Below are 26,937 nucleotides of genomic sequence, written 5' to 3' on the forward strand. Positions count from 1 at the left end.
TTGAAGATGTCTGGACTTCAACTCCCAGAATTCCCCAGCCAGCGAATGCTGGCTGGGGAATTCTGGGAGTTGAAGTCCAGACATCTTCAAGTTGACAAGGTTGAGAAACACTGGTTTATAAACCATCTTTCCAAGCAGCCTCCATGTCTCCAGTGTCTTTTCCCCCCCACTTGGACCCGAACCCAGAAGGACATTTCTTTCATCACCCCAAAACCCGAGCCTGCTCTTTATCTTCCGCTTCACCGGCTGCCGTTCCTCTCCCTCCTAACATAAAAACGCCAGTCAAAACGTCGCCCATCCGCGCAGCGAGCCCTCCAGGGGCGCTCAAACCCCCCAAGACAACCCGGAAGACCCAAGCCATGCGGGAGAAGCGGCCCGTTGCTTCCCTCCCCCCCCACTCCCGTCTCTATGGTGAAGGCTTCCTTCCGGTCTCTCGTCACGTGGGGGCGAAGTCAGTTCCGGGAGCGGAAGCGGCGCGGAGTGCGCGTAAAATGGCGGCGTCGTGAAGTTGCATGTTGTTGTGGGGGGGTGGGGGTCCTCTGCCGAGTCCGTTGCGAGGAACCGACAGTTTTCGCCGCCGCCGCCGCCGCCGCCTCCATCGCCATGGCGGTGACCGTCACCCTGAAGACGCTGCAGCAGCAGACGTTCAAGATCCGGATGGAGCCCGACGAGACGGTGAGGGGGCGGCGGGTCTTCTTCGGTCCTCTCCCCTTCCGGCCCTCCTCCTCCTCCCGTGTGGAGTTTGTGCGCCCCGTGAGGCGCCGCTCCTCCGGCCTCACCTCTGGACAGGCGCCTCTCGGTGGATTCCGCTCCCGGCGTTTCATGTGGGAGGGGATTCACGTCGCCCTGCTCTCCTTTCCCCCGATCTGGAAGATCCGCCTCTCCTTTTCAAAAGAGAAGCTCGTTAACCAGCCCGGCTCCTCCCTTCCCTCCCTCCCTCTGAGTAACTCTCGGCACCTCAGTAACTCTGTTGGGTCGGTGCCATCCGAGGCTGCCGAGCTCGTATTTAACGACCCTGCTTTTTTTTCCCCTCCCGTTTCCTCGCGAAGGTCCCGCATGGTAACAGCGTGGCCGTTGTTCCGGTTCCCATGCGGCTTCCTTCCGCGAAGGAGCCGGATAACTACAGGCTGTTCCATTGGAGCCTTGATATTCTGCCTTCATTTCTAATCCTGACATGAAACGATATCTTGTCTGCGGGATAGATGGATGGATGGATGGATGGATGGAAGGAAAGATAGATGATAGATAGATAGATAGATAGATAGATAGATAGATAGATGATAGATAGATAGATAGATAGATAGATACCATAGATAGATAGATACCATAGATAGATAGATAGATAGATAGATAGATAGATAGATAGATGATAGATAGATGATAGATAGATAGATAACTGTAGATAGATAACTGTAGATAGATAATTGTAAATAGATAGATAACTAGGTAGATAACTAGATAGATAGATAGATAGATTTTAGATAGATGATAGATAGATAGATAGATAGATAGATAGATAGATAGATAACTGTAGATAGATAGATAACTGTAGATAGATAACTGTAAATAGATAGATAACTAGGTAGATAACTAGATAGATAGATAGATTTTAGATAGATGATAGATAGATAGATAGATAGATAGATAGATAGATAGATAGATAGATGATGGATGGAAAGATAGATAGATAGATAGATGATAGATAGATGATAGATAGATAGATAACTGTAGATAGATAGATAACTGTAGATAGATAACTGTAAATAGATAGATAACTAGGTAGATAACTAGATAGATGATAGATAGATGATAGATAGATAGATGATAGATAGATATAACCCGCAGGCAAGATATCATTTCATTTCAGGATTAGAAATGAAGGCAATATGTATGTATGTATGTATGTATGTATGTATATATGTATATATGTATATGCATATACTGTTTCCTGGCACTGGATAATACAGACCCCCCCCCAAAAAAAAGGACTAGCATGATCGAGTATATACTTGATCATGCTAGTCCTTTTTTTGGGGGGGGGGGTGTCGCGCTGTATTATGCAAAGTGCCAGGAAACAGTATATACCGTAGTAACCAAAAGAAATTAAAGATGCAAGAAGAAAGTCTAACCAAGATAATTACACTTCTTATCATCCTTATTATCACCATGCCCATATATTTTCTGTTTCTTAACATTCTCCTCCTTTGCCTCTGAGTCTAATTTCCATCCAATCCCTCCTTTCTTGATATCCCTCTTTCCTAAACCATTTGTGTTTCCATTCTACTCAGTATGGCCTTGGCCGATGGCATTCCTATTGATCAACTTTTCTTCAATTGTAGTGAAAACATTCTTACTCACAATGAATCGTGTGGCTTTCTTTTCTGACCTTTTTGTTGCAGCATTACAGTGATTGGTCAGATTTAAATCTGTTTTAATGAAATAATGTTGGAATGACTCCAGATATTAAAACAATACATATCAGAAAATAATTGGATCAAGAGTCATTATGACTTTTTTCCTAGGAAACACAATGCTTTGAGCTACAAAACAGTGGTTGAACTGGGCAAGAGTTTGGACTAGATGATCTCTAAGCCTCTTCTAGTCCTTAAATTCAACGATTATGTGAAACATTTGTTGTTGCAAATGAGTAAGACTTAACATTTATCCAATTTCGAGTTTGGTCTTAATTGTGTCTCTACATTCAGATTATAAAGTTGTTGTAAAACTTGAACATTTGTATTCATACACACACAGCATCCTTTTCATTTGGATGCTTTTGCTGTAAGAGCACCTATTTCAGTTCAATATTAAGCAAAGTTCTCCCTCACAATTTGGAACCTAGATAGCAATTCCTGTTGTTGCCTACTCCAGGAAGAGTGAGAATTGAATGTGTGGTCACTGCTCACAAGAATCCTGCCAGCGTAAGGAATTTTAAAAGTTAGAATACACGAGAGGGAACAGGTATATTAATTCAAAGCTTCCATATTGTAATCTTCACATTTTGCTAGGTTTTTAACAACACCGAAAATGTAACTGTTTTCATGTTAACGTTTTGAAAAGAGAAGCCCTCTTTGGGACTTAGGTCTGTGTATGTATATAAGGATTTCTGCACCTCAGTGAACTGATCAGTAAAATTGGAATATGCCCCAGATTTTCTATACTACCGTTTAGCCATAGATGCTAATCCCCATCAATATGGCCCTGAAAGATTTAAAACTGGGAACTCACACTTTGAGTATGTAAGTAGACAGATTGTTATTATCAGAAGAGTACTACTTTAAAACCTTATTTTAAAAAGTTTTTAAATTCAAGATTGTAATGCTTGGATTATCTATCATTGCACGCAGACTTTCAGTTTTGCAGCAGAGAGTGTATTCATGATGAATACTATTGTATTACATTTGATGAACAACCCTCCGTGTCCTTTAGTATCACAGCAAATGAAATTTGCACTTGCGAGACAGAATTGTAGTGTGCAATATGCCGTTAAACTATTCAGTAACTGGAGGGTTCTTTGCGTAAGTGGGAGGTGTTTCTATGTAATGACCTGATTAATCTGAAGTAGCAGAAATAACTACACTTTGAATCTACGGTATATTTTTCAGTATGTCTCAGAATAATGATGTAAATAACATTTAGTCTTTGTTCCATTTCACAGTACTTACGTTGTGTGAAAAAATTTACCGATCATAATCTGGAGTTTTCTAGATATTTTGGAAATTGATCGTGCTTGTTGGAGGTTCCAAGAGTTGGGTCAATATATTTGGGGAAAAAAACCCAAAACATTAGGTTAGGTTACGTTAAAACTGCTTTGGCCTCATCTTTCATATCTTCGGGATGAATTGGAACAGTGAAGGAAACAGTTATTAATATTCCATATAACCTGGAAGGATAATGCAACGTAACTATTATTCTATATTTGTCAGTAGCATTTTCCTGTTTGGAACAAAAACTATTTATTTCTGACATATATTATTGCCGGAAGTTTATATGCTGCCCATCTCATCAATAAGGCGAGTCCTCACCTTTTATTGGTTTTCATGAACAAAATAGTTTGCAGGATCCAATCTGGGTCGATCACCGGGACCAGAGGTTTTGTCTTCCAAGCTTTCAGACTCAGAACTGCTAGAGAGAAGTTCCCTGAAGATGGGCTCCAGCATGAGTCTGAAAGTTTGAAAGGACAAAACCTCTGGTCCCAGTGATCCACCCAGAATGGATCCTGCAACATTATCCTGGGGCATGTATATTTGCCTTCATTTGTGGCAAACTAGTTTCTTTGTCCAGATTATAGAGTACAATATTTCAACAAAGGGAACACTGTTATTAGAAGAACAGTTCTCAGATAGGTCTGTTGCACAAGAGAGGAATGAACATCCTTTTAAGAGAACAGTGCCTAGCCAATGTAACTGGGGCTTTTGGAAGCAAAATAAAAACATTAATTCCAGATATCTTTTTCTTTGGTTTGGAGATGGGGAGTGTTGGGATTCAAGACAATAGGATTACTTTCCTAACAATCGATAGAAACCATTGCCATTCCTAATGAATAGGAATGGATTCTCAAAGAGCATCAGTTATAGTGGTGTATCATTTAAAGTTCTTGCACTCAGCCCATTTCTCAGTTTCTAACCCCCCCGAATGCATCACCCATTCTTTGCATTCAGCAGCTTCTCCATGCCACATTTCTCCATCTGGCACTTGCATCTATAGTTCAACACTGTTGGGATAGAAAGAATTGGCCTTTTAAGCAATCAGTACAAGGTGGATGGTGGAGCCAGCTTGGTCTTGACCCACAGGTCCGAGTACTTAAGGAGAAGATTGAGGCTGAAAAGGGCAAGGAAGCTTTCCCCGTGTCAGGCCAGAAGCTTATATATGCTGGCAAGATCCTGAGTGATGATGTCCCCATCAAGGAGTACAAGATTGATGAGAAGAACTTCGTAGTGGTGATGGTCACCAAGGTATGGTTGAGCATCTCCTTTGCTTCATGATAACATTTTTTTTTGTTCCAAAGGGCTGCTGTGCTTCAGCAGTTCCCCTTTGTATGAATAGTGCTAAAATCATTTTTATTAGGAAATGGGGATCTGGTACTAGTCTGTTAGGTACTTGAGGATTGGGGGTGGGCAGCCAAAAAATATTACAGACATTGCTAGTAGTAGTAATCAGTACACAAAGAGCACTTTTTAGGCTCACCCTTCTTGGCGATATAGCAATTTAGAGTGGAAAGGCTTCACCTCCTTAGCTGAGACCCTCCTCCTGGTTTTCTGTTAAGAACAAAACAGGCTCAGGAGCTGCTGTTTCCTCACCCACCGATGCAGCAGCCACCTCTGAACCCACACCCTCCTCTGGGCCTACGGCAGCTACGGTTTCACCCCTCCAAGCATCCCCATCAAGTGAGGAAAAGCCTCCTGAAGAGTCAGTGACTGTTTCTTCCCTGGAATCGACAGTTGGGTAAGTTTGGCTTATCTCATCCTCCCACCACTCTTGCCAGTTTAGCAAGTAATTTCAGAATGATTTTTCAGAATAGCTCTGAAAATTCGGGATTCTTTTTACTCGATGTGTTTTGGAAAGCCTCAGTGCTAATTGTTGACTCCTAACCTAACCACTAGGATTTGCTAGTTTCATCCTGTCCCTTTTAAAGAAATGATTACCGTATTTTTCGGATTATAAGACGCATCTTTTTACCCCTCAAAAGAGGGTGAAAATCTGGGTGCGTCTTATACTCTGAATGTAGCTCCACCCACCCGCTCCGTGCGTCGCATTTTGGGGTGGTTCCATGCGGCGGGGATCCTCACTTTCACATGGAGCCTGATTCCCGAAGCAGAACCCTGGGGAATTGTGTTCAAAGCTTCCTCAATGAAAGCATTTTTGGGCGGCAGCACCACGATCCCCACTCAATTCCAAAAGGTGCGTGTAGTGGCCAAAAAAATGCATCGTGTTTCAGGTGGCAGGCAGCTCCAGCGCGCGCTGCCACCTGAAAATGCTTTCATTCCCAGTTCCCTGGTGCACATCGCAGAGCCACGCGCCCTCCTCCTCCTCCTCTACAGACTCGCGTAAGATGTTCGGGCATAATTTGGGGGTGGCTGGTGGGGCAGGGGATGTAGCGGGGTGGGGCACGCATCTTACTCGAGTCTGGCAGCTCCACCACTTCTCTCTCGGCCACTCTGTGCAGGGAAACATCTTGCACAGTAAAGAAAAACTTCTCATGAAGTTTTTCTTTGCCGTCCAAGGTTCCCCCTGCAAAGACCAGCCGAGAGAAGCAACGGAGCTGCCAGACTCTATTAAGATCTGCATTTTGCGATGGGGTACAATTTGGGAGTGGCAGGTGGGGCAGAGGATGGGGTGCCCAGCATCCCTGCCAGTGGCAAAGAAGTGCCCCGGGCGCTGCCATACTCTCCCCTCTCCTCGCTCGTTGGGGCAGGGGTGGTGAAGGCGGTTCACGACAAAACCGCGAAGCCCTTATCCGCGCTGACATAAAGGCGGAGGGCAAATCCGCACCGTCCGAAGCGCTAAGGAAAAAGGCGACCCTAGCGCGACGACATAACCACGGAGGGCAAATCCGCGCCTTCCGAAGCACTCAGCACCCTAACCCTAAACCTAAACCTAAACCTAACCCAAACCTAACCCTAAACCTAACGTTAAACCAAACCCCTAAACCTAATCCTAACCCTTACCTTAATTTAAATTGGCTTTCTGCAGCCGCGCTGTTTTAAAGCGCCCTTCTGTCGCTGCACTTTTGTCGCCGCTGTGATGACGTTGCGGTGATGACGCTGCGGCTTTAGCGACGCGGTTTTGTCGCTGCTATTTTGACGAGCGCGGTTTTGTCGGGCTACGGGTGAAGGGGCCTTCCAGACCTGACACCCGGAAGGAGAAACTTTGCCCGGCGCGCTGCCTCTGCTCTCCTGTTGGCCGGGAGAGGGGGGGGGGCATGAAACCGTGGTCGCTGGCAGTGGCACTTTGGGGTGTGGGCAGTGGGCTCCAAGAAGTGGCTGCCAGGGCTTCATGAAAACTTCATGAGAAGCTTTTCTTTACTGTGCAAGATGTTTCCCTGCACAGAGCGGCCGAGAGAGAGAAGTGGTGGAGCTGCCAGACTCGAGTAAGATGCGCGCCCCACTCCGCCCCATCCCCTGCCCCCCACCTGCCATCTTGTGTCCGAACATCTTACGCAAGGTTTCCTTTGCTGCTTGCGCACTCCAGGTGGCCAGCAGTTAAGCCGGCAATTGGCCGGCTGCCTCTAATCTGTGTCCGTGCCCAGCTCCTGCGCCCTCGTCCGACCGCACTGCCCTCTCGCTTTTCTCCCTGCCTCCTCCGGCCGATGGTGCTGGCCAAGAGATAACAGAAAGCGAGTCTGTAGAGGAGGAGGAGGGTGCGTGGCTCTGCGATGTGCACCAGGGAACTGGGAATGAAAGCATTTTCAGGTGGCAGTGCGCGCTGGAACTCCCTGCCACCTGAAACACGATGCCCTTTTTTTTGGCCTCTGCACGCGCCCTTTTTGGAATCAGGGAGGGGATTTTGATGCTACAGTCCAAAAATGCTTTCACTGAGAAGGCTTTCATCACAGTTCCCCCGGGCAGCTTCGGGAATCAGGCTCCGACTGAGGTAGCAAAGACGTTAACCAGAGGAATACTGGTGAATGCTGCTGGGAAAGAGGCAAAAAGGGTTTTTTTTTCCTGATTTCCTCTCCCAAAATTAAGGTGCATCTTATACTCTGGTGCATCTTATACTCTGAAAAATACGATAATCATTAATGATTCCAGCTGTCAGAGGTGGAGTGATCAAAATCTTTACACGTAGCAGTTATTGGATGATTGTTGGTTATAGCTAGCCATATAAGGGGGGTTTTATTCAGCCATTCTTTTGCTTGGAATTATTTCTGGATTTTCAACTTTCTTGTCCAGTTATCTGGAAGGACGCAGCTACTATTTCTCTCTCTTAAATTTGCAGCTCTGTTCCCTCTTCAGGTAGCATGGGACGTGACGATGATGCAGCTTCCACTTTAGGTAGGTGAATACTTTCCTCTCTCCACCCAAAAAAAGAAACCAATTTTAACAGCTTTACTGCAACTAGCTGTTTTGTGATCGGAGCTACGGCAGGGCTCCCCAACAACCCAGTCTGTGGAGCGGGACTGCGCTGCAGCATGCCAGAGAAACCAGCCGCGCAAACAAACGGAAGCCCCCTCCGTGGGATGCAGGGAGCATGCAAAACCATGCACCCCCCCCCCAGTCTGCGAAAGGCCATCTCTCCACGGAACCGGTCCCTGGGGGTCCCTGGGCTACGGGCATCTTCTTTCTCAACTGCTACTACATTCTTACATCAGAGATTCTATAGCTAGCTTCTTGAAAGAAAGAATTCAGTTTGAATATACTGCCCCCTGATGGCCGTTGCTGGTTAACATCTTTTCCCTTTAGCCCTAAAATGTGATGTCTTGAGCCACTGTTAACTTTAACAGAATATCTGCCCCACTAGATTCATATTTTTTTTTAAACCGACATGGTGCAAAACAAGCAGCCTAATTGTCTTAATTGAACAACAACTGCAGTTCTTTTTCCAGTTCAAAAGTTTTATTTCTTTTAAAAACAAACATTTCATCATTCCTCAATTAGTAAAACATTGAAGTACAATTTTTTGTATGTCAAGATAGTTCTAGTTTCTAGCCTAATGTATACCCCTCCCTCCCCCCTCCCCCCCAACCCCCCTCCTCCTTCCCCCCCCCTGACTTCTCAGAATCCGTACACGGTATGGATTTTTAACAAACACAGTCTAAAATCTATTGAGAAAAAAAGAAATAAAGAAATTAATGACATCTCTGCATTGATCTTAGCTTCTTCTTGCTGAGCTAACTTTAAACAATTTAAATCATTCCTGATCTTAAGCATAGGCTAACTGGAATTTCTTGGTCCCGTATTTATTTTGTATATAATCAATCCATTTTTTCCAGTCTCGTTTATATCTCTCATTTGAGTGATCTTTAAGATATGCCGATATTTTAGCCATCTCGGCTAAGTTTGTGACTTTCAATGTCCATTCTTGAGTTGTAGGCAAGTCTTCCTTCTTCCAGTATTGCGCCACCAACAGTCTTGCTGCCGTTATTAGGTGCAGAATCAAGTTAGTCTCTACCGCTGTAAAGTCAGTACATATACCTAGTAATGACTGCAGTTCTTAAATAGATCTCATATATTTTTTTAAAAAATAAAAATTTATTAGATTACTTTATTACTTTATTATGACGTCTGCCTACCTTTCCAGAAAATGGACCCTGGCAAATAGAGGTGGCATTAAGCATCTTGCAGGAAGAAAGAACTGAGACAGTAGTAGGTGATACTTTGATAAACTGAACCTTGTAACTGGTTGGGTCCCCTATGAAATCATTTTATGAGAAATACATATTTTCAAAATATCAAATGTGCCCATCAGCCTCAATGGAATGAATGTTTCTCCCTTACTGCTATACCTAGATTTAGCACACAATAAATTAGTAGTATTCAGTTGTTCTTTTTTAATAAAACGTTAATTACTTGACCCCGGATTATCTCCAGTCTGGAAATGTTAAAAACTATTTTTGTAGATGATGATTGATAAGGATGTAATTTGTTTCACTGTTGAAGTGCCTCTCATTCCACACTCCCAAGAATCAACAAATGATGCTTTGGAAGTTTAATTCTCTTCATCCAGATTCAAATGTCTTGAGTGATTCATCTGTAATTTAGCCTCCTTGCCTCTTGCTGGCTGTTATAACCAGAGCAAAACATAGCATGGAGCATTGGCTTAAGAATTCTGAACCCCAGTTCTCATTTCTGGAAGAAAGCTGCCTGGTGATTAAAAGATGAAATTAAAAGCCAGGAATCCTGATTATTGAACCTCCGTCTCCGTGTAGGAAATAGCATTGCAGCTGAAATCCAAGCACAATGATTTATTAAGGATTTTTGTGGGTGGGGAGAGACTGGAAACCTCCATTCTGCCTCTAGCTTTCAAAAATATTTGAGGGCCCGATAATAGTTTGTGCTTGTATTATCGTTCAATAACACATTATTGTTTTGCTCTTCGGAGAAGAGCGGGAGGCTTGGATTTCTCTTAGCCAAGAAAGGAACAGCAGGCTTTCCCAACAATACAATGCTATCTTTTGTTTCTGCTTTCAGTTACTGGCTCAGAATATGAGACAATGCTGACTGAAATCATGTCAATGGGCTATGAACGAGAGCGGGTAGTAGCAGCGCTACGGGCCAGCTACAACAACCCACATCGAGCTGTGGAATACCTGCTGACGGTGAGGAGAACGACTGAATTTAGTCTACTCGAGAATTCATTTTGCTGAAACGCCTGGGAGGTTTCTTCATTTCTTCAAAGGAATCATAATTTTTTTCTATGCCAATTTTTTTGTTGGTTTCCCTTTCCCTCATTCCATTAATCTACTACAGTGGTTCCCAAACTTGGCAACGTTAAGACTTGTGGACTTCAATTCCTAGAATTCTCCAGCCAGCTCTGCTGGCTGGAGAATTCTGGGAGTTGAAGTCCACAAGTCTTAACGTTGCCAAGTTTGGGAACCACTGATCTACTATCTTGAGAAGACATAGCAACACTAGTTTTTAACCCAGCAGGTTCTCTTAAAGTGTGATCCTATAAGAGGCTTCTGCTCTGCACATAATGCTTGCTAGTGTATAATGCAGGAGACAATCAAAACTTGCTACCTGCCAAGGACTTGATTATCTATAAACAGTGGCTTAGTTGGCCACTGGCTGAACAACAGGCTTCAATGATTGATAGGTGTGTCTCAGGATAAGTTGCTGTCAGATAGGTTATCTTGAATTCTCTGGATATTTTGAAGTATGCCTCTCACAAACTTTAACAAATGCGGCTAGTGGCCAGATGTGGAGTTGTACCTCAAAGCAACTGGAACAGGACTGCATATTCCTGTTTAACTCAGTGTTATATCTGCATTTGTGGGATGACGTTTGCATTAATCTCCCTTTTTGTAATATATCTTAGCAATAGCACTAGCAGTTAGACTTATATACCGCTTCATAGGGCTTTCAGCCCTCTCTAAGCGGTTTACAGAGTCAGCGTATTGCCCCCATCAACAATCCGGGTCCTCATTTCACCCACCTCGGAAGGATGGAAGGCTGAGTCAACCTTGAGCCGGTGAGATTTGAACAGCCGAACTGCTGAACTGCAGTCACAGTTTGCCACATCTAACAGGAAGCTGAAGAAAGTTCTTCTCTCCCTTCAACTAATCCCCTTGTGGTGATTTTAGTGATAGCCACATATCACCAATACTGACTCTGTACTTGCTACTAAGGAAACAAATTTGAAAATGAGCCTTGGAGATCTTTTGTCACACAGGGTACAATATTGTGAGACATTGAAGTGGAGGACTTCCATGATAGCTAAGGTCTCTCTGTGGATGTCTCCTTGCATACTTTTACCAGAAGTCATTGTTTTACAAATATCTAACTGAACATACTCAGGATGGAAAGGCAAAGCAAACCTCCTTTTTTATGCAACTGAATTCTAAAGCCACATGAACCTAACTGGTCCTGTGGTCTTAACATTCATTGTTAAACATTCATACAGAAAAAATTAAATAATGGAACTTGGAAATTTATAACAATACTATTGGATGAGATGAAATTCGGAGAAAATTCTACAAAAACGATAGAAAGATTTTATAGTACCCAGACAGCCAAAGTTCTGATGAATGGAGATCTAACAGAAGAGATTGAAATAAAAAAAGGACTCAGACAGGGATGCCACCTCTCTCCTCTGCTATTTATACTGACCTTGGAAGCTTTATTAAATGAAATTCGGAATGACCAGGGAATAAAAGGCTTAAGACTTAAAAATGAAGAATATAAAATCCAAGCCTATGCCGATGACTTAGTATTTGCCTTAGAGCAGTGTTTCTCAACCTTGGCAACTTGAGGATGTCTGGACTTCAACTCCCAGAATTCCCCAGCCAGCATTTGCTGGCTGGGGCATTCTGGGAGTTGAAGTCCAGACATCCTCAAGTTGCCAAGGTTGAGAAACACTGCCTTAGAGGACCCATTAGAGTCTAGTTTGAATTTAATTCAAAAATTAGTAGAATATGGTGAAGTGGCAGGACTAAAGATTAATAAGGACAAAACAAAAATGATAACTAAGAATATGACAAAAAAAGCAAGAAGAGGAACTGGAAGCAGCAACTGGATTGCAGTTAACTAAGAAAGTAAAATATTTGGGGATCTGGTTGTCAGCAAAATGTTCCACAAAGAGGATAATTACAATAAATTAGCGATACAAAGAAAGAAAGATTTAGAAAATTGGAAGAATATTCAATTATCACTTATGGGACGTATAGCAACAATTAAAATGAACATCTTACCAGAAAAAAATTAAATCACCTAAGTCCGGAAAATTGAAATAGTGAGGAGTAAATGGAATTAATGCAGGACAAGCAGGTAGTAGCTGTTAATGGGCTATAATTTTAGGACAGAGAAATTTGAAAAACGAAAATGTTTTCCCTCTTCTCCGAAAGTTTCTCTGGTTTTCGAGCCAATAATAGAAACATTATTACAGCGGTTGGTGAATTTTCCATGCCGTTTCCACCCACAGCTGATTCCGCAATTTAGAGAAGACGCAATCTCTGCCCTTGGTTGTAATTGTGTGCTCATGTCCAGTTTCCCAGCCGCTCTAGACAACTTGTCCATCAAACCAGCCTGGGAATAGTTTTGTAATTTTACCTTTTTTTTTCTTAACTTTGCAGGGCATCCCAGGTAGTCCAGAACCTGAGAGACCTCCCATCCAGGAGAGCCAGCCCCAAGATCAGCCAGCACAAGAAGGTAAGTTGTCTTTTTCTCATGCCCTCTGAGTAGAAATTCTAATTCAGTGTTTCTCAACCTTGGCGACTTTTTAGTCCTGTGGACTTCAACTCCCAGAATCCCCCAGCCAGCACAGCTGGCTGGGGGGTTCTGGGAGTTGAAGTCCACAGGACTTAAAGTCGCGCAGGGTTGAGAAAAACACTGTTCTAATTAGTACCTATAAGGATCCTCAAGCGGTTGGTGTGGTGGGGAATAGCTGTTCGCTCTAGAAGGCATAGTAGCTCATTCCTTTCTGCGCTTTCCTCAGACCTTCTAATACCCTCTCCCTCTTTGCTGTCATTGTGGTTGGCCTCATGGCATTAATACTGCTTGGACCTACAGGAGAGAACCCTCTGGAGTTTCTGCGAGATCAGCCCCAGTTTCAGAATATGAGGCAGGTGATACAGCAGAATCCAGCTCTGCTCCCAGCTTTACTGCAGCAGTTAGGCCAAGAGAACCCTCAGCTGCTCCAGGTAACTTCCTTCGGATTTTCTTTGTTTCCCCTCTTCCTGGCAACATTACAGCAAATGTAAATTATAGCAATAGCAATAGCAGTTAGACTTATATACCGCTTCATAGGGCTTTCAGCCCTCTCTAAGCGATTTACAGAGTCAGCATATCGCCCCCAGCAACAATCCGGGTCCTCATTTTACCCACCTCGGAAGGATGGAAGGCTGAGTCAACCCTGAGCCGGTGTGATTTGAACAGCCAAACTGCAGTCAGCTGAAGTAGCCTGCAGTGCTGCACTCTAACCACTGCGCCACCTCGGCTCTTAGCATTGTTTATTGTTTATTAGAATTATTGTGGAAGGAAATTCTAGTTTTTGAAGGATTTTACATAAGTCTCTCTGATTCTCAGTGGGGAGGAGGAGGTAATTGTAATAAACTAAGAGACAAAGCAAATATTTCCCTGCTTCATCTGCTAAACAGTGCCACATGTTCAGTTATGTTCTCACTTCTTCTTGTGGCTTTGCTTATGAGAATTATGCCCTATGTTGAGATGGATGAGTTTTTTGGGTGTGTGTGTGTGTGTGATCATTTAGCAATAGCAATAGCAGTTAGACTTATATGCCGCTTCATAGGGCTTTCAGCCCTCTCTAAGCGGTTTACAGAGTCAGCATATCGCCCCCACAGTCTGGGTCTTCATTTCACCCACCTCGGAAGGATGGAAGGCTGAGTCAACCCTGAGCCGGTGAGATTAGAACCACCGAACTACAGATAACAGTCAGCTGAAGTGGCCTGCAGTACTGCACCCTAACCACTGCGCCACCTCATTATGTTTTTTTCCAATTTTGCCTCAGTTTCTTTCCTGTTCTGAAGGTTCAGCTGTAGTTAGTCCTTGCTTAGTGACAGTTGGGACCAGCAACTCTGTTGCTAAGTGAAATGGTTGTTAAGTGAGACTTCATATGACTCATTGCAAAAAATTTTATCTTGCTTCTTCCACTATGGTTATTAAGCTAATCACCTCAGTCATTATGTTAGACATCACATGACTGACGTCTCCATCGGCTCTGCTTATCGAAGCTAGCTTGAAGTGTGCAAATGGCAACCGCAAGTTTATGCTACAGTCATAAGTACGAGCACTGGTCATAAACTTACGTTTCCAGTGCCATTGTAAATTTGAACAGTCGCTTAAATAAGGCAATTAAGCAAGGACTGCCTTGCTGGTCACTGATGAATCAGCAGTTTAATATGGCTTTTAATTATATATGGGTAGCTTGAAAAAGCAGATGTGAGTTCATGATTCTTGAGAAAAAAGAGGGCTAAGAATGGGAAAAGCAGATGAAGGAAGACAGATCAGCCGGGCAGGTATCCCCGTGTGGTCCCTTCCGCTGTTCTGTCAAAGTCCCAGCATTGGAGACAATGATGTGGGTGTGTTACATCAACATGTATTACACGTTAATTTTAAATTGTATTCTTCCATCTATCAGCCTATATCTCTCCAATAACAAAACCTTCTCAGTCCTATTGCCATTCGTGGAACAGATTTACCAAATGTTTCTATAAGCAAGTCCAAACAGGGATATCTTCGCACCTTTTTGCTCAGGATGTCTCTGATGAAATAATAACGTTGTCCCAGGCTTGTTACACTTTTCAATTTGGTATTAAATATTATGGATGTTCAGCTAAAACAGGATATGAGGATTTGATGTTAATAGAGGATTTTACAAACAAGTAAATGAAATGTCAGCCTGTGGTTATGGACTAAATCTTTGGCATAGTTAAGGATGTTTAAATAACTGTAGTCAACTAAAAGTGGAGGTATAATGATGTCAATATGGTAAAACAACATTGTACTACACGTTGTACCAGTTGCACAGATTGTACATCCAGGGAGTGTTTGGTAATGGTGAGCATTCTTCCCCTGCAGCAAATTAGTCAGCATCAGGAGCAGTTCATTCAGATGCTCAACGAACCTATGGGTGAAATGGCTGACATCGCCGACATTGAAGGAGAGATGGGTGCTATTGGGGAGGAAAATCCCCAGATGAACTACATCCAAGTTACGCCTCAGGAAAAAGAAGCCATAGAAAGGGTAAATGTGTTGAACTAGGGAAGACGGGGCAGCAGCAAGGGAAGAAGGGCCTCGGGGTATTATATCCTTGGTCTTTCTTGGCTCGACTTTTTCAGTAGTGGGTTTGCTTCTAAGAATTTCCTTCTTGACCTGTACAACAGTTTAATCAAGGCATGCATAGCTAATTTGGAGTTGAAGGTATACTTGGACCTTTTAGTGGCATGCTTAGGATTGCGCTCAAAAAATAGTGAGTTAAACAAAAACTAAAAACACAGGATGGGAGGTCTCTCAGGTTCCGGACTACCTGGGATGCCCTGCAAAGTTAAGAAAAAAAGGTAAAATTGCAAAACTATTCCCAGGCTGGTTTGATTGATAAGTTGTCTAGAGCGGCTGGGAAACTGGACATGAGCACACAATTACAATCAAGGGCAGAGATTGCGTCTTCTCTAAATTGCGGAATCAGCAATTTTAAATCAAATGTAGCTGATACAGCTTGTTTGCAATTTTTAGGGACCTTCATGAATCGTTCCTAGTCTCAAGGCATGCGCTTCTGACGCATCAGCTGAAACGGGGGTCATTCTTTTTGTTCTTTAGAGAAATGTTAGTCCAACCAGTACAGAAGGGATTGAGCTTGCAATATTACTTACGGATTTTGCTCAGCATTAAAGTCCAATCACCTTCTGTCATTCTGGAGTATGGACTAGATTCTGATGATAGTGACTGCGAGAATCTGTGTGGAATATGCTGATTGGAATGTGAGCTCTGAAATGGCAATGCTGTTGTTTTTTATTCTTATATTTCTCTAAGACAAAAACATAGCCCTTCATGGTATTGGACCTGGGTACTTGAGAGACCGCCTGCTGCCAATTACCTCCCACAGACCCATTAGATCACACAGGGCTGGCCTCCTCCGGGTGCCATCTACCAACCAATGCCATCTGGCTACCACCCGGGTGAGGGCCTTCTCTGTGGCAGCTCCGGCCCTCTGGAACGAACTCCCCGCAGGGATTCGGACCCTCACCTCTCTCCAGGCCTTCCGAAAAGCCGTTAAAACCTGGCTTTGCCGGCAGGTCTGGGGGTGATGAGTTCCCTCCCCTCTTGACTTGTATGGTTGTGCGACTGTTGTTTGCTTTTATTATTTGTATTTTGTTTTTTATGTTCCCCCTTTTTTTCCCCTTGAATTGTTCGCCGCCCTGAGTCCTCCCGGAGAAGGGCGGCATACAAATAATAAAATTCTATTCTATTCTATAGGGGTTTTTGTCCTTCGAGATTGGGCGGCATATAAATTTTGATAATTAAATTAAATTACATTTTTGACCCTGCTTTTTTCCTGTACTGGAGATTCTTTCTGATCTGTTGTACTTCAGTTAAATGGAGAAGGCTGTATGTCAGGCTATGCTACATAATCATTTACAACATCCAAGAAAAACATCAAGGGCACAAATTAACGATTGTTAAAATTAACATTCTGTTTTGCATAAATATGACTAACTGCATGTATTTATGTTTTGTTCTGAAACCGCTATGAGATTCTTCTTGGATTTGGAGGGATTTTTTTGGAAAGAAGCTATGCCTACTGGCATGAGGAGAATTGGAGAAATGGGGCTAAGCTAGCCTGGCAAGAGATGAAAAAAATCAGCTCAGTTAAACCTTCCACATTTTCAAAAGAATTCTTAATTTAAAACAAAAGAAATATGTGTGATGTCTGCAAAAAAGCAGGAGACCCCGAGATTTGTATTAAGCCTATAAATGATAGTTTGCATTCTTCCATTGTGGTTTTTAAAGAGAAATATTATGGAGTGCTCTTTGCCCCTTCCATGGGCAGTTACACAAAAAGCAGGCAGTCATAAATTTACGGTATCTATGTAGAATTTCGAAAGGCAGTTGTGTCAATTGTTTTATTTCCATATCCTATGGCAAAATTACTGACAATTAATTGGTTCCTTGCTGAAAAATTAGATTGTTGCCGTAAGTAACATTTAACATTCTCTATTTATTTATTTTTTGTATCTCCCCTTTCCCTCTCTCCCTTCTTCTCTCCTCTCAGTTAAAGGCTCTGGGCTTTCCTGAGAGTCTGGTGATCCAGGCATATTTTGCTTGTGAGAAGAATGAAAATCTGGCAGCCAACTTCCTGCTGAGTCAGAACTTTGATGACGAGTGATAAAGAAAAAGAGTTTTATATAAAATTCTCTATATAAATATTCGTTTATTTAAAGGGGGCACTACTGGGGTTTGGGAGGTGGTGGTGTGATTTGAGAATCTCCCTGATGAATTGCTGGCTAGAGGAAAATACTCTACCTTGGAAATGGGGCAGTTGAGGGAAAAGCAGAACAAGTGGACCGTCTGTTCTCGTCTCAAAAACAAAGGTGGCTTTTGAGCCCAGCTGCATCTTACAACAATCCTTAGACTGGCAGGCAAGAGGTGTTTAGGGGAACGTTGACACAGCAGATGGGTGCTGTTGGACCTTCTCCCATCTCACATGATAGCATGTGTGCAAACGAATACGTTTGCAAACTTCTCCCCTTCATGCCTGTGCACATTGCTACAATGCTGAACTTTGTGCCCATCAATTAATTCTGTTGCTGATACTCTTCCCTTCCTTCAGTGTCATTTTGAAATCAGTTTAGTTGTCCATCCCTATTCAAAGGGGTGACTTGTCTTAGGTGAGTGATATGCCTTCTGATGATCTGTTTGATATTTGTTCCTGTGCCGGAGAGGCTGTGCCAGAGTTATGGAATATCTTGTAATTCTGTGCACAAAGATCCCATGTTTTTTCGTTCTATCCTGTATTTTTTTTTTTTTGCCGTTGTCCAATAAGGCAACTACCCACCTTTATCTATGGTTTTGTGACACTGCTCTTAAAATCATTCCCAAAGAATATCAAGGGAACATTTCCCTATGCTCATCCAACTTCAAACATTAGGTTTTAAAAAAAAACTTTCTCTTTTTAATGGCATCTCATGATTTTAGCCTGTTCTGCATACACGCAGACACTTGAAGCCTAGCTCCTGGGGATTGCCTGTGTTACATTCGTGTATACTTTTATTATCCGTCATTTTAACATTAGGAATTTGGAGCCACAAACTTTAATATTGTAGGGGGGGGGAAAGGATTTTACAACCCCCTGTAATAATTGAATATCTTGAGATAGCTTGAAACACATGTTTGTTTCTCTATTTTCTGCGTTGTGGGAATTTTAAAGAAGTTTTACCCCTTAGTATTCTGATTTTACTTGTTCAAAAATATTTTTAATCTAAAGATTCCCCAAAATAGAATCCATTAATAGTTGGGGATACAAAACAAATACAAAATAGTTGTGTATTAGATTATTTGGTATGTTTTCCTTTTTTAGTTTTGAAAAATGATCAAATTGACAATTTCCTGAATATTTTAATAGAAAAATATGTAAAGAAAGAGCCTTGTTTTATTTGAAACGGAGACCGAACTGACAAAAAATTATTGGTAGCTAGGGAAATCGGCTTTAATACATAAATTGTAGATACAAAACTATAGAAACTTTAGATCATCTTTCACTTTTTTGTGGGAATGTTGATCAAAGCTTGTTTCTGGTTTGAACATCAATAAACCTGTCAGTTATCACATGTTAAATCCCCCGGGTTCCTTTGATAAACTAATCTGTCTATCCTCACTATCCCCCCAAGAAGCCTGGGAATCCCATTCTTTTCTCTGCCGGTGCCCATTGCAAAGAGAACCAGAGTATTGCCTCTATGCCTCCAATAATAAATTCTGAAGCCATATGTTTACTGCTAATTTGTGTGACATGGTTGTGTGACTATGACTGACAGTGTGCAATATATTGTTTATAAGTTTGATTTGATTTCAGGAACTGGCAGGCAGGAAAGCAGAAATTTAATTCTTAAGTTTGAGTATTTTTCAGTGTTCAGAGTATTTTTCCCCAACCAGGTGTCCTCCGTGTGTCTTGGACTTCACTTATTTTTAGCTAGGGATTCTAGAAGCTGAGGTTCATCACATCCAGAGGGCACTGAAATGACTCTACTTAAGGCCTAAAAGGATATAGTCTACATATTGTGTGGAAAGGAAGTTATCTTGACTATGCTGGAATTAGACCAGTTCTGCTATGTTGTTCACTGAAGAATTGTTTTTAAATAGCATCCAATGAATTAGGCTGTAACTTACGATTGCCATGTGAGTGCTATTTGAGGTGGAAATTTTACTTGATCAAAATTTTAGATAGCATCATGGTATCTTTGGGTACTAAAGAAATTTGAAAAGCTGCTTCTGACTTGCTGTTTGGTCTAAAAATACTTTTCGCAGTGGCAGTGCAAGGTGTCTGCCATGCATTGCTCAACCTGAACTGCTTCCTCCAGGCTTTTAATTCCCAATTTCCTTATCAGCAAGCAAGAACATTCATGCTGAATTATAGCTTCCTCCGAAGTAGATGTCTGAATATTGGAATGAGTTGATGTTGCCCCAAAGTGGGATTTGAATGCTTTATTTGTGCCCGAGAGCCTGGGATTTAAGGGAGAGCTTTGTAGTCCTCATTGTCCCTTTTCATGATGAACCCTCCCCACCCCCAAACCTCCCCACCCCCAGGATAAAGTATGAAAATTTTAAAAAAAACTGGAACACACAATTAGCAAAATATGTGGATTGGCCTTGTCCAATCTGTACTCCAGAAATGTTGGATTATAACCCTCCAATCACCTAACCAGAGTGAGTATAGTGGTTCCACCACAAAACCGCGTTCAACTAAACCGCGCTCGACGAAACCGCGTAGCTGACGTCATCAACAGTGCGGAGACAGAAGCACGCTGTAAACGCTAAACCTAAAATTAACCCCTAAACCTAACCCCCCTAAACCTAACCCTAAACCTAACCCTAACCGTTAACCTAACCCTAAACCTAACCCTAAACCTAACCCTAACCCTAACCCTTAACCTAACCATAAAGCTAACCCTTAACCTAAACCTAACCCTAACCCTAACCGTTAACCTAACCCTAACCGTTAACCTAACCCTAAACCTAACCCTAACTCTTAACCTAACCCTAAAGCTAACCCTTAACCTAACCCTTAACCTAACCCTAACCGTTAACCTAACCCTAACCCTTAACCTAACCCTAAAGCTAACCCTAAACCTTACCCTTACCTTAAGTTGAATCGGCTTGCTTTCAAAGCGCTATTTAAAGCGCCCTTCTTTCTCCGCGCTGGCTGTTGTCGCCCTGTTGATGACGTCAGCGACGCGGTTTAATTGGGCGCGGCTTAGTCGAGCGCGGTTTTGTCGTGCCACGGAGTATAGTGGCTAGAAGTTGCAGACTTAACATATCTTGTGTATACCAGATTGGGGATGGCTGATATACTTGCAACAGAAATTCAGGTACTAAGCTCAAATTTTGATTTGAAAGCACATGTGCATACCAGCATGAAATGTTTTTGATTCCGAGGCCTTGATGAGAAATAAAAAAATTACTGCTGCTTGTTTTGCTAAAGTTAGAAAGAAGGGAAAAGAATTTGGAAAACAATTGAACAAAAATATTTTTGAAGAGTTTATCTGATAAGCACCAGGTAAGAGATTTCTACCAAGGCTCTTCATAAAGTGGGATAACGAAATATTACAACTTCAGTTTGCAGGTTCTACTTGAGTGAAAGTCCTGTTCTGTTTTGTTATGTCCATCAACTTTAATAATTTTGGTCTAATTTGGCTTGGAGAACTGTGTCTATGCCTCCTTTCTGTCTCGGGTTGAAATGTTTTAGGCCCTGTGAATGGAGTGTGAAATAAACAAGTTGTGTAGGCCACTCAGTGGCGGGAGTGTGATGCTCCTTCAGTGAATGTGTCTGGTCCTTTATTTCTCAAGGGAATTATTTGGATGGGAAGAGTTCTCAGCAAAGCAATTATCTTTTGGAAGAAACAATGGATTTCTGAAGTTACTAAAGGTATGATTGTGTGAAATTTTCACTTCTCTACAACTTTCTAAAGCAGTTGTGTCTCTTCCTGGATTGCATGACTGCTTTAAAGAAAACGAGTATAACTTTCATGATCTGTTTCCTCTGGAGCACTTGTTTAAAACAGTCCAAAGCATTGCACTGCTTTGTTAGAAAGATATAGGATGGGAATTAGTGGATTTTCACTCTGCGTTTTGGCTGCTAACTTGCTAAATCTTGCATTGCTGCCTTAAAAGGGGAATTTGCAAAGCTTTGTGGAAGGGAAATCGAAGAATGAAGGATAATGGTGTAACACATCATGCTAGTTTATGGTTCACTTGGTTTTTTTAAAAAGTAACTGTCTTCATGCAAAACTCTAAACCGGGGTCCTCAAACTTTTTAAACAGGGGGCCAATTCATAGTTTCTCAGACTGTTGGGGTCGGGGGGCAGACTATAGTTTGAAAAAAACATGAACAAATTCCTATGCACACTGCAGATATTTTATCTGTAGTGCAAAAAACATGAAATATAATTTCTCTCTGTTCTCTCTCTCTCTATCTCTGTCTTTATCTCTTTCTCCTGTCTGATTCTCTCGCTGTGTGTCTCTTGTCTCCCTCTCTCTGTCTCTGAGCCTGATTCTCTGGCGCCTCATCTCTAGCTGGGTCTCGCTGCCCAATGGACTGCAGCAGGGAACAGCGGGTGGCTACCTCCGGCCTTAGTTGGAGCTGGACGTGCCTTGGTCGCTCGGGGAGGTCCACGACCTCCTCCTCCGCTCTGAGACACCGGCTCGACCTGTGCCACGGCTGACATCGCTGCTGTTCCCGGGGGCAGGTGCGACAGGGTCTCGTTGTGACTCCACGTTGTAATGGGCTCCAGGAGGAGGAGAGGACTCCATCTCCCCCACTGTGAAGTGCACTAAATTCAATGTGTTGCGCAAGGCTCTGTGGAAGCAGCAGGCAAGCCATGGAGGTGGCAACAGCAGCGGTGTCAGCCGTGGCCAGGTCAGGCCAGTGTCTGAGGGCAGAGAGCAGGCTGCGCGTCTCCCTGAGAGACCGAGGTGCGCTTAACATCAACAAGGGCTGGAAGAAGCACCCGTGACACCCAGCAAGAGATGAGGCACCGAAGAATCAGCCACGACCGCTTCTCTCTGCCGCAGTGCTTTCCGGGCGTGGCTTACAGCTCTGAACCCGAAGTGGTGGGAGGCGAGGGCTGCCTTGAGCACAAATGTACCGCAATGAAGGCAGAATGCTGTTGCCACAGAAAGGCAAGTACAGGGGTGCTTCGCTCCCGCACGAAGGCTCCGGCTGTCGCCTCTGCCGCTTTGGCCCACCTCTGCTGCCTCACCTTGCCGCAATAGTGCCATTCCCTTGCTTCAGCCAGCGCGGGCTGCACTATGTGCACCATTTCTTGTACCGCCTTCTACGGCAGACTTCCAGCCCTACCGTGAGCTGCCTGGATGCTCCCTGGCAGGCAAGGTGCACCCCGGTGGAAGAACTGCTCCCGGACGACCAGCTTTGGGATATGGAACCAACTTTCCTACCAACGTCCGCAGGCCACTGTCAATCTGCCCGTCTTCTTTTTCCTTCACTCGGATCAACCGCAAAGCTTGAGAAGGAGGAACCCAAAAGAGGTTCCTGGAGGGCCGTGTGTCTGGACCAGGCGCGTTTTAGTAGTTGTAGTAGTTTATTAGTCTTGTATGCCGCCCACTCCCGGAGGACTCCGGGCAGCTTACAATAAAAAGGGGAAAGGGAATAAATAGGACAACAACAATTTAAAATACAACAACATTCATAGTTACCGTGGGGCTGGATACCTGTTTTCTCAGGCCTCCTGCCCCAAGGCTGTGTGGAAGCCAAGAGGTGGACCTCCCCTTGCCGTGTCCCACCCCTCTGCAGTTCTGAATGGCACACAGGCCGGATAAATTGCTTTGGTGGGCTGTATCCGGCCCAGGGGGGCATAGTTTGAGAACCCCTGCTCTAAACCTATCCTCCGCGAGCTGCACTGGCTTCCTATCGGTCTCCGAATGCGTTTCAAGGTGCTGGTTACTACCTTTAAAGCCCTACATGGCCTAGGACCCGGATATCTGCGAGACCGTCTTCTGCCACATACCTCCCAACGGCCGATAAGATCTCACAGGGTGGGCCTTCTCCAGGTGCCGTCGACCAGACAATGTTGTCTGGTGACCCCCCCGGGGGAGGGCCTTCTCTGTAGCCGCTCCGACCCTATGGAACGATCTACCCCCGGAGATTCGGACCCTTCCCACTCTCACGGCCTTCCGAAAGGCTACCAAAACCTGGCTATTCCGGCAGGCCTGGGGCTGTTGACCTCATGTATGAGGTCCAGCCCCGCCTAGATTGAGTGTATGAAGTGATCTTTTAATCTGTTTTATTCTCTATCTATTTTAATTTTTTATTTTTGGAATTGTATTTCTGTAAGCCGCCCGGAGTCCTTCGGGATTGGGCGGCCTATAAATTTATCAAACAGTTAAACCACGAGCCAGAATTTACGTGCACAATAGATCGATTCACTTAATATCTTAATCCAAAGCTAGCCAACTCAAATATGGTTTAATGTGATGTGTGATCCCAGCTACATTTATTGCCTTGAGTCACTCAGATAGTCCTTTATGTATGAGCAAAACTGGACCACAATTCCTGTCAATAAGTGATGCCGTCATTAAGCGAGTTGTGCTCAATTTTCTTACCTTTCTGCTGTGGTCATTAAGTGAATCACATTAAATAAATCCAATTTCCACCATTGGCTTTGCTTGTCAAAAGCCCCCTGGGAAGGTTCCACATGGTGCTGCAATGTTGCAGTCACTGTAAATAGCAATAGCACTTAGACTTATATACCGCTTCATAGGGCTTTCAGCCCACTCTAAGCGGTTTACAGAGTCAGCATATCGCCCCCACAGTCTGGGTCCTCATTTCACCCACCTCGGAAGGATGGAAGGCTGAGTCAACCTTGAGCCGGTGAGATTTGAACCGCTGAACTGCAGATAGCAGTCAGCTGAAGTGGCCTGCAGTACTGCACCCTAACCACTGCGCCACCTCGGTTCTTTTAAATACATGCCAGTTGCCGAATTTTGATCAGGGATGTTGTGATGGTAACGTGTGAGGATCAGTCATAAGTCACTTTTCAGTGTTGTGACTTCAAATGGTGGTAAGTTGAGGACTATCTGTATAGTAAAATTAAGGATTCAGTTTGCGTCCGATTTTTAGTAGCTGACAATTCCGCCTATCCAGAACTATAAAGTACTCCTCTCTTATTCTCTACAGCAGTGTTTCTCAACCTTGGCAACTTGAAGATGTCCGGACTTCAACTCCCAGAATTCCCCAGCCAGCATTCGCTGGCTGGGGAATTCTGGGAGTTGAAGTCCGGACATCTTCAAGTTGCCAAGGTTGAGAAACACTGCTCTATAGGCAGGAAGAAAGAGCCTGGCTCATCTGATATAATAATGTTCCTTGCTTGGAGGCAATATTCCAAGCACATTGGTGGTTATTTGGTGCATAATGGCCTCTTTTGGTCAGTACCACCTGGGGCCTTTCCTCGAGCTATACAAAGATGGCTCGACAGGCTTTTGATGCCCCGGGTAGCTCATGTGTGGAGCTGGCTCAGTAAAATGGGTGCTATCAGTGCCCAGATAATTTTGGCCGAGAGCTGGCTTCTCAAATTGAGTGACCCGTCCAAGCAGGATTATGATTAATGGCAGGTGTCCTCTGAATAGTCATTCAAATCTGACTTGCTCATTTCTGCTTGGTGCCTGATGACTGCGTAGCGAAGGGAGGAAGCGCGTTTGCGTTTATATGGGCAAACACACAAATTTTATCAGCTGTCTTTTGGCTGCCTCTTCCCAAATTGGCTAATTACACGAGAAACAGCAGTTCCCTCTCTCTCTTAGCACCATCTGCTCTCCTGTATGAGGCCTGTTAGTACTTGCCAATGTCTGGATTCTGTTTAATTTGACCCTGGCTATATAGCTATAAGGCATAGGAATAAGAGTACCATCTACACACAGAGACGAAGGCTTTGGAGGTTCAAATGGAAGGAACTGTTTATGGGAAAGGATATAATGTAGGAGTGTGTGTTTGTGTGTGTGTTTATGCACGCATGCATGTATAAAGTGCTGTTGGTTTTAGAAGTTGTAAACCTGCAAATGGCTATAGCACTTAAACAATGAAGAGAGGTGGCGCAGTGGTTAGGGTGCAGTACTGCAGGCCACTTTAGCTGACTGTGATCTGCAGTTCAGCGGTTCTAATCTCACCGGCTCAAGGTCGACTCAGCCTTCCATCCTTCCGAGGTGGGTAAAATGAGGACCCGGATTGTTGTTGGGGGCGATATGCTGACTCTGTAAACCGCTTAGAGAGGGCTGAAAGCCCTATGAAGCGGTATATAAGTCAAATAAATAAATGAAGGTACCATAATGTACCGGCCTACAAATTCTAATAAAACTAAACTAAAACTAAAAAAACTAATAATATTTGATATTTTTTTTGTATCCAACAGCTGCTTCAATCTTACCTGTTTTCTTCTTACTGCTTTGCCTATTTATTTTATTTATTTATTTTACTTAGACTTATATACCGCTTCATAGGGCTTCCAGCCCTCTCTAAGTGGTTTACAGAGTCAGCATATTGCCCCCAACAACAATCCGGGTCCTCAGTTTACCCACCTCGGAAGGATGGAAGGCTGAGTCAACCCTGAGCCGGTGGGATTTGAACCGTCGAACTGCAGAACTGCAGTCAGCTGAAGTAGCCTGCAGTGCTGCACTCTAACCACTGCGCCACCTTGGCTATTATAGAGAGGTCCCCCCCTCCCCCAGTAAATTCTATGTAGGAATGATCCAAAGGTGAAAGGTTCCACCACAAAACCGCGAAGCCCTTATCCGCACCGACATAAGTGCGGAGGGCAAATCCGTGCCGTCCGAAGCACTAAGGAAAAAGGCGACCCTACCGCGATGACATAACCGCAGAGGGCAAATCCACGCCTTCCGAAGCACTCAGCACCCTAAACCTAACCCTAAAGCAAACCCCTAAACCTAATCCTAACCCTTACCTTAATTTAAATCGGCTTTCTGCCACCGCGCTGTTTTAAAGCGCCCTTCTGTCGCCGCGCTGTTGTTGCGGCGGTAATGACGTCGTGATGATGACATCACGGCTTTAGCGACGCGGTTTTATCACCGCTATTTTGACGAGCGCGGTTTTGTCGTGCCACGAAGGTGAAAGTTAAAACAAACTCATATGAAATGTTTTTGGAAAATGGTTACATGGTTAGGGATAACTTGTTAGAGGATGGACAATATACAGGGTTTAGATTTAATTCAAGTCATAAGATTAGAACATATTTTTAAATCACTGTAGTGGGCCATGGATAAGGAATATAAGCACTGAGTGTGCCATGTTGATATCTATTCTATTTAAGAACCTATTTTCTGATGATAAGCTATTGCATTTGTATTTAATAGATTTATAAGCCGCCCAATCCCGAAGGACTCCTGTTTGATGTAGAAGATTTTAAAAAAAGTTGATGGGCATGGCAGAATCGGCAAATGTCCTAAAACAGGGCTGTCAAACTTCCAGCCTGTGAGACAGATGTGTCATGCGCTGGCCACACCCACACCCGGTTTAGGGAAGAGGGAAAAAGTCCCGATACATCACACTGCCATGATAACATGAGTTTGACACCCCTGTCCTGAA

General features: G+C 43.6%; 1 protein-coding gene across 2 annotated transcripts; it reads left to right on the forward strand.

Moving 5' to 3' along the window:
- The first annotated feature begins 461 nt into the window (after nt 1–461).
- RAD23A (RAD23 nucleotide excision repair protein A) lies at nt 462–19,109 on the forward strand. 2 transcript variants are annotated; one of them, XM_087711017.1, is made up of 9 exons: nt 462–675; nt 4,794–4,955; nt 5,267–5,445; nt 7,939–7,994; nt 10,131–10,258; nt 12,731–12,806; nt 13,167–13,297; nt 15,195–15,359; nt 17,386–19,109. In XM_087711017.1, the coding sequence occupies exons 1-9, from the start codon at nt 604–606 to the stop codon at nt 17,497–17,499; spliced, it is 1,083 nt and encodes a 360-aa protein (XP_087567143.1). In that variant the 5' UTR covers nt 462–603; the 3' UTR covers nt 17,500–19,109. The 2 variants fall into 2 exon arrangements, with proteins under 2 accessions (XP_087567143.1, XP_087567144.1); XM_087711018.1 differs by lacking the exon at nt 4,794–4,955.
- Nucleotides 19,110–26,937: the final 7,828 nt, after the last annotated feature.

The sequence above is a fragment of the Thamnophis sirtalis genome, unplaced genomic scaffold (genome assembly GCF_051295495.1).
Source record: "Thamnophis sirtalis isolate CommonGarterSnake01/CBP01778 unplaced genomic scaffold, rThaSir2_p1.2 scaffold_3, whole genome shotgun sequence".
NCBI classification, from domain to species: domain Eukaryota; kingdom Metazoa; phylum Chordata; class Lepidosauria; order Squamata; family Natricidae; genus Thamnophis; species Thamnophis sirtalis.

Bases quoted from the DNA above. Each gene is read 5' to 3' on its own strand.
- RAD23A (XM_087711017.1), top strand. From the start codon at position 604: ATGGCGGTGACCGTCACCCTGAAGACGCTGCAGCAGCAGACGTTCAAG. The intron at 7,995-10,130 runs GTAGGTGAATAC...TTCTGCTTTCAG, and splicing joins TGATGCAGCTTCCACTTTAG to TTACTGGCTCAGAATATGAG. The intron at 13,298-15,194 runs GTAACTTCCTTC...CTTCCCCTGCAG, and splicing joins AGAACCCTCAGCTGCTCCAG to CAAATTAGTCAGCATCAGGA.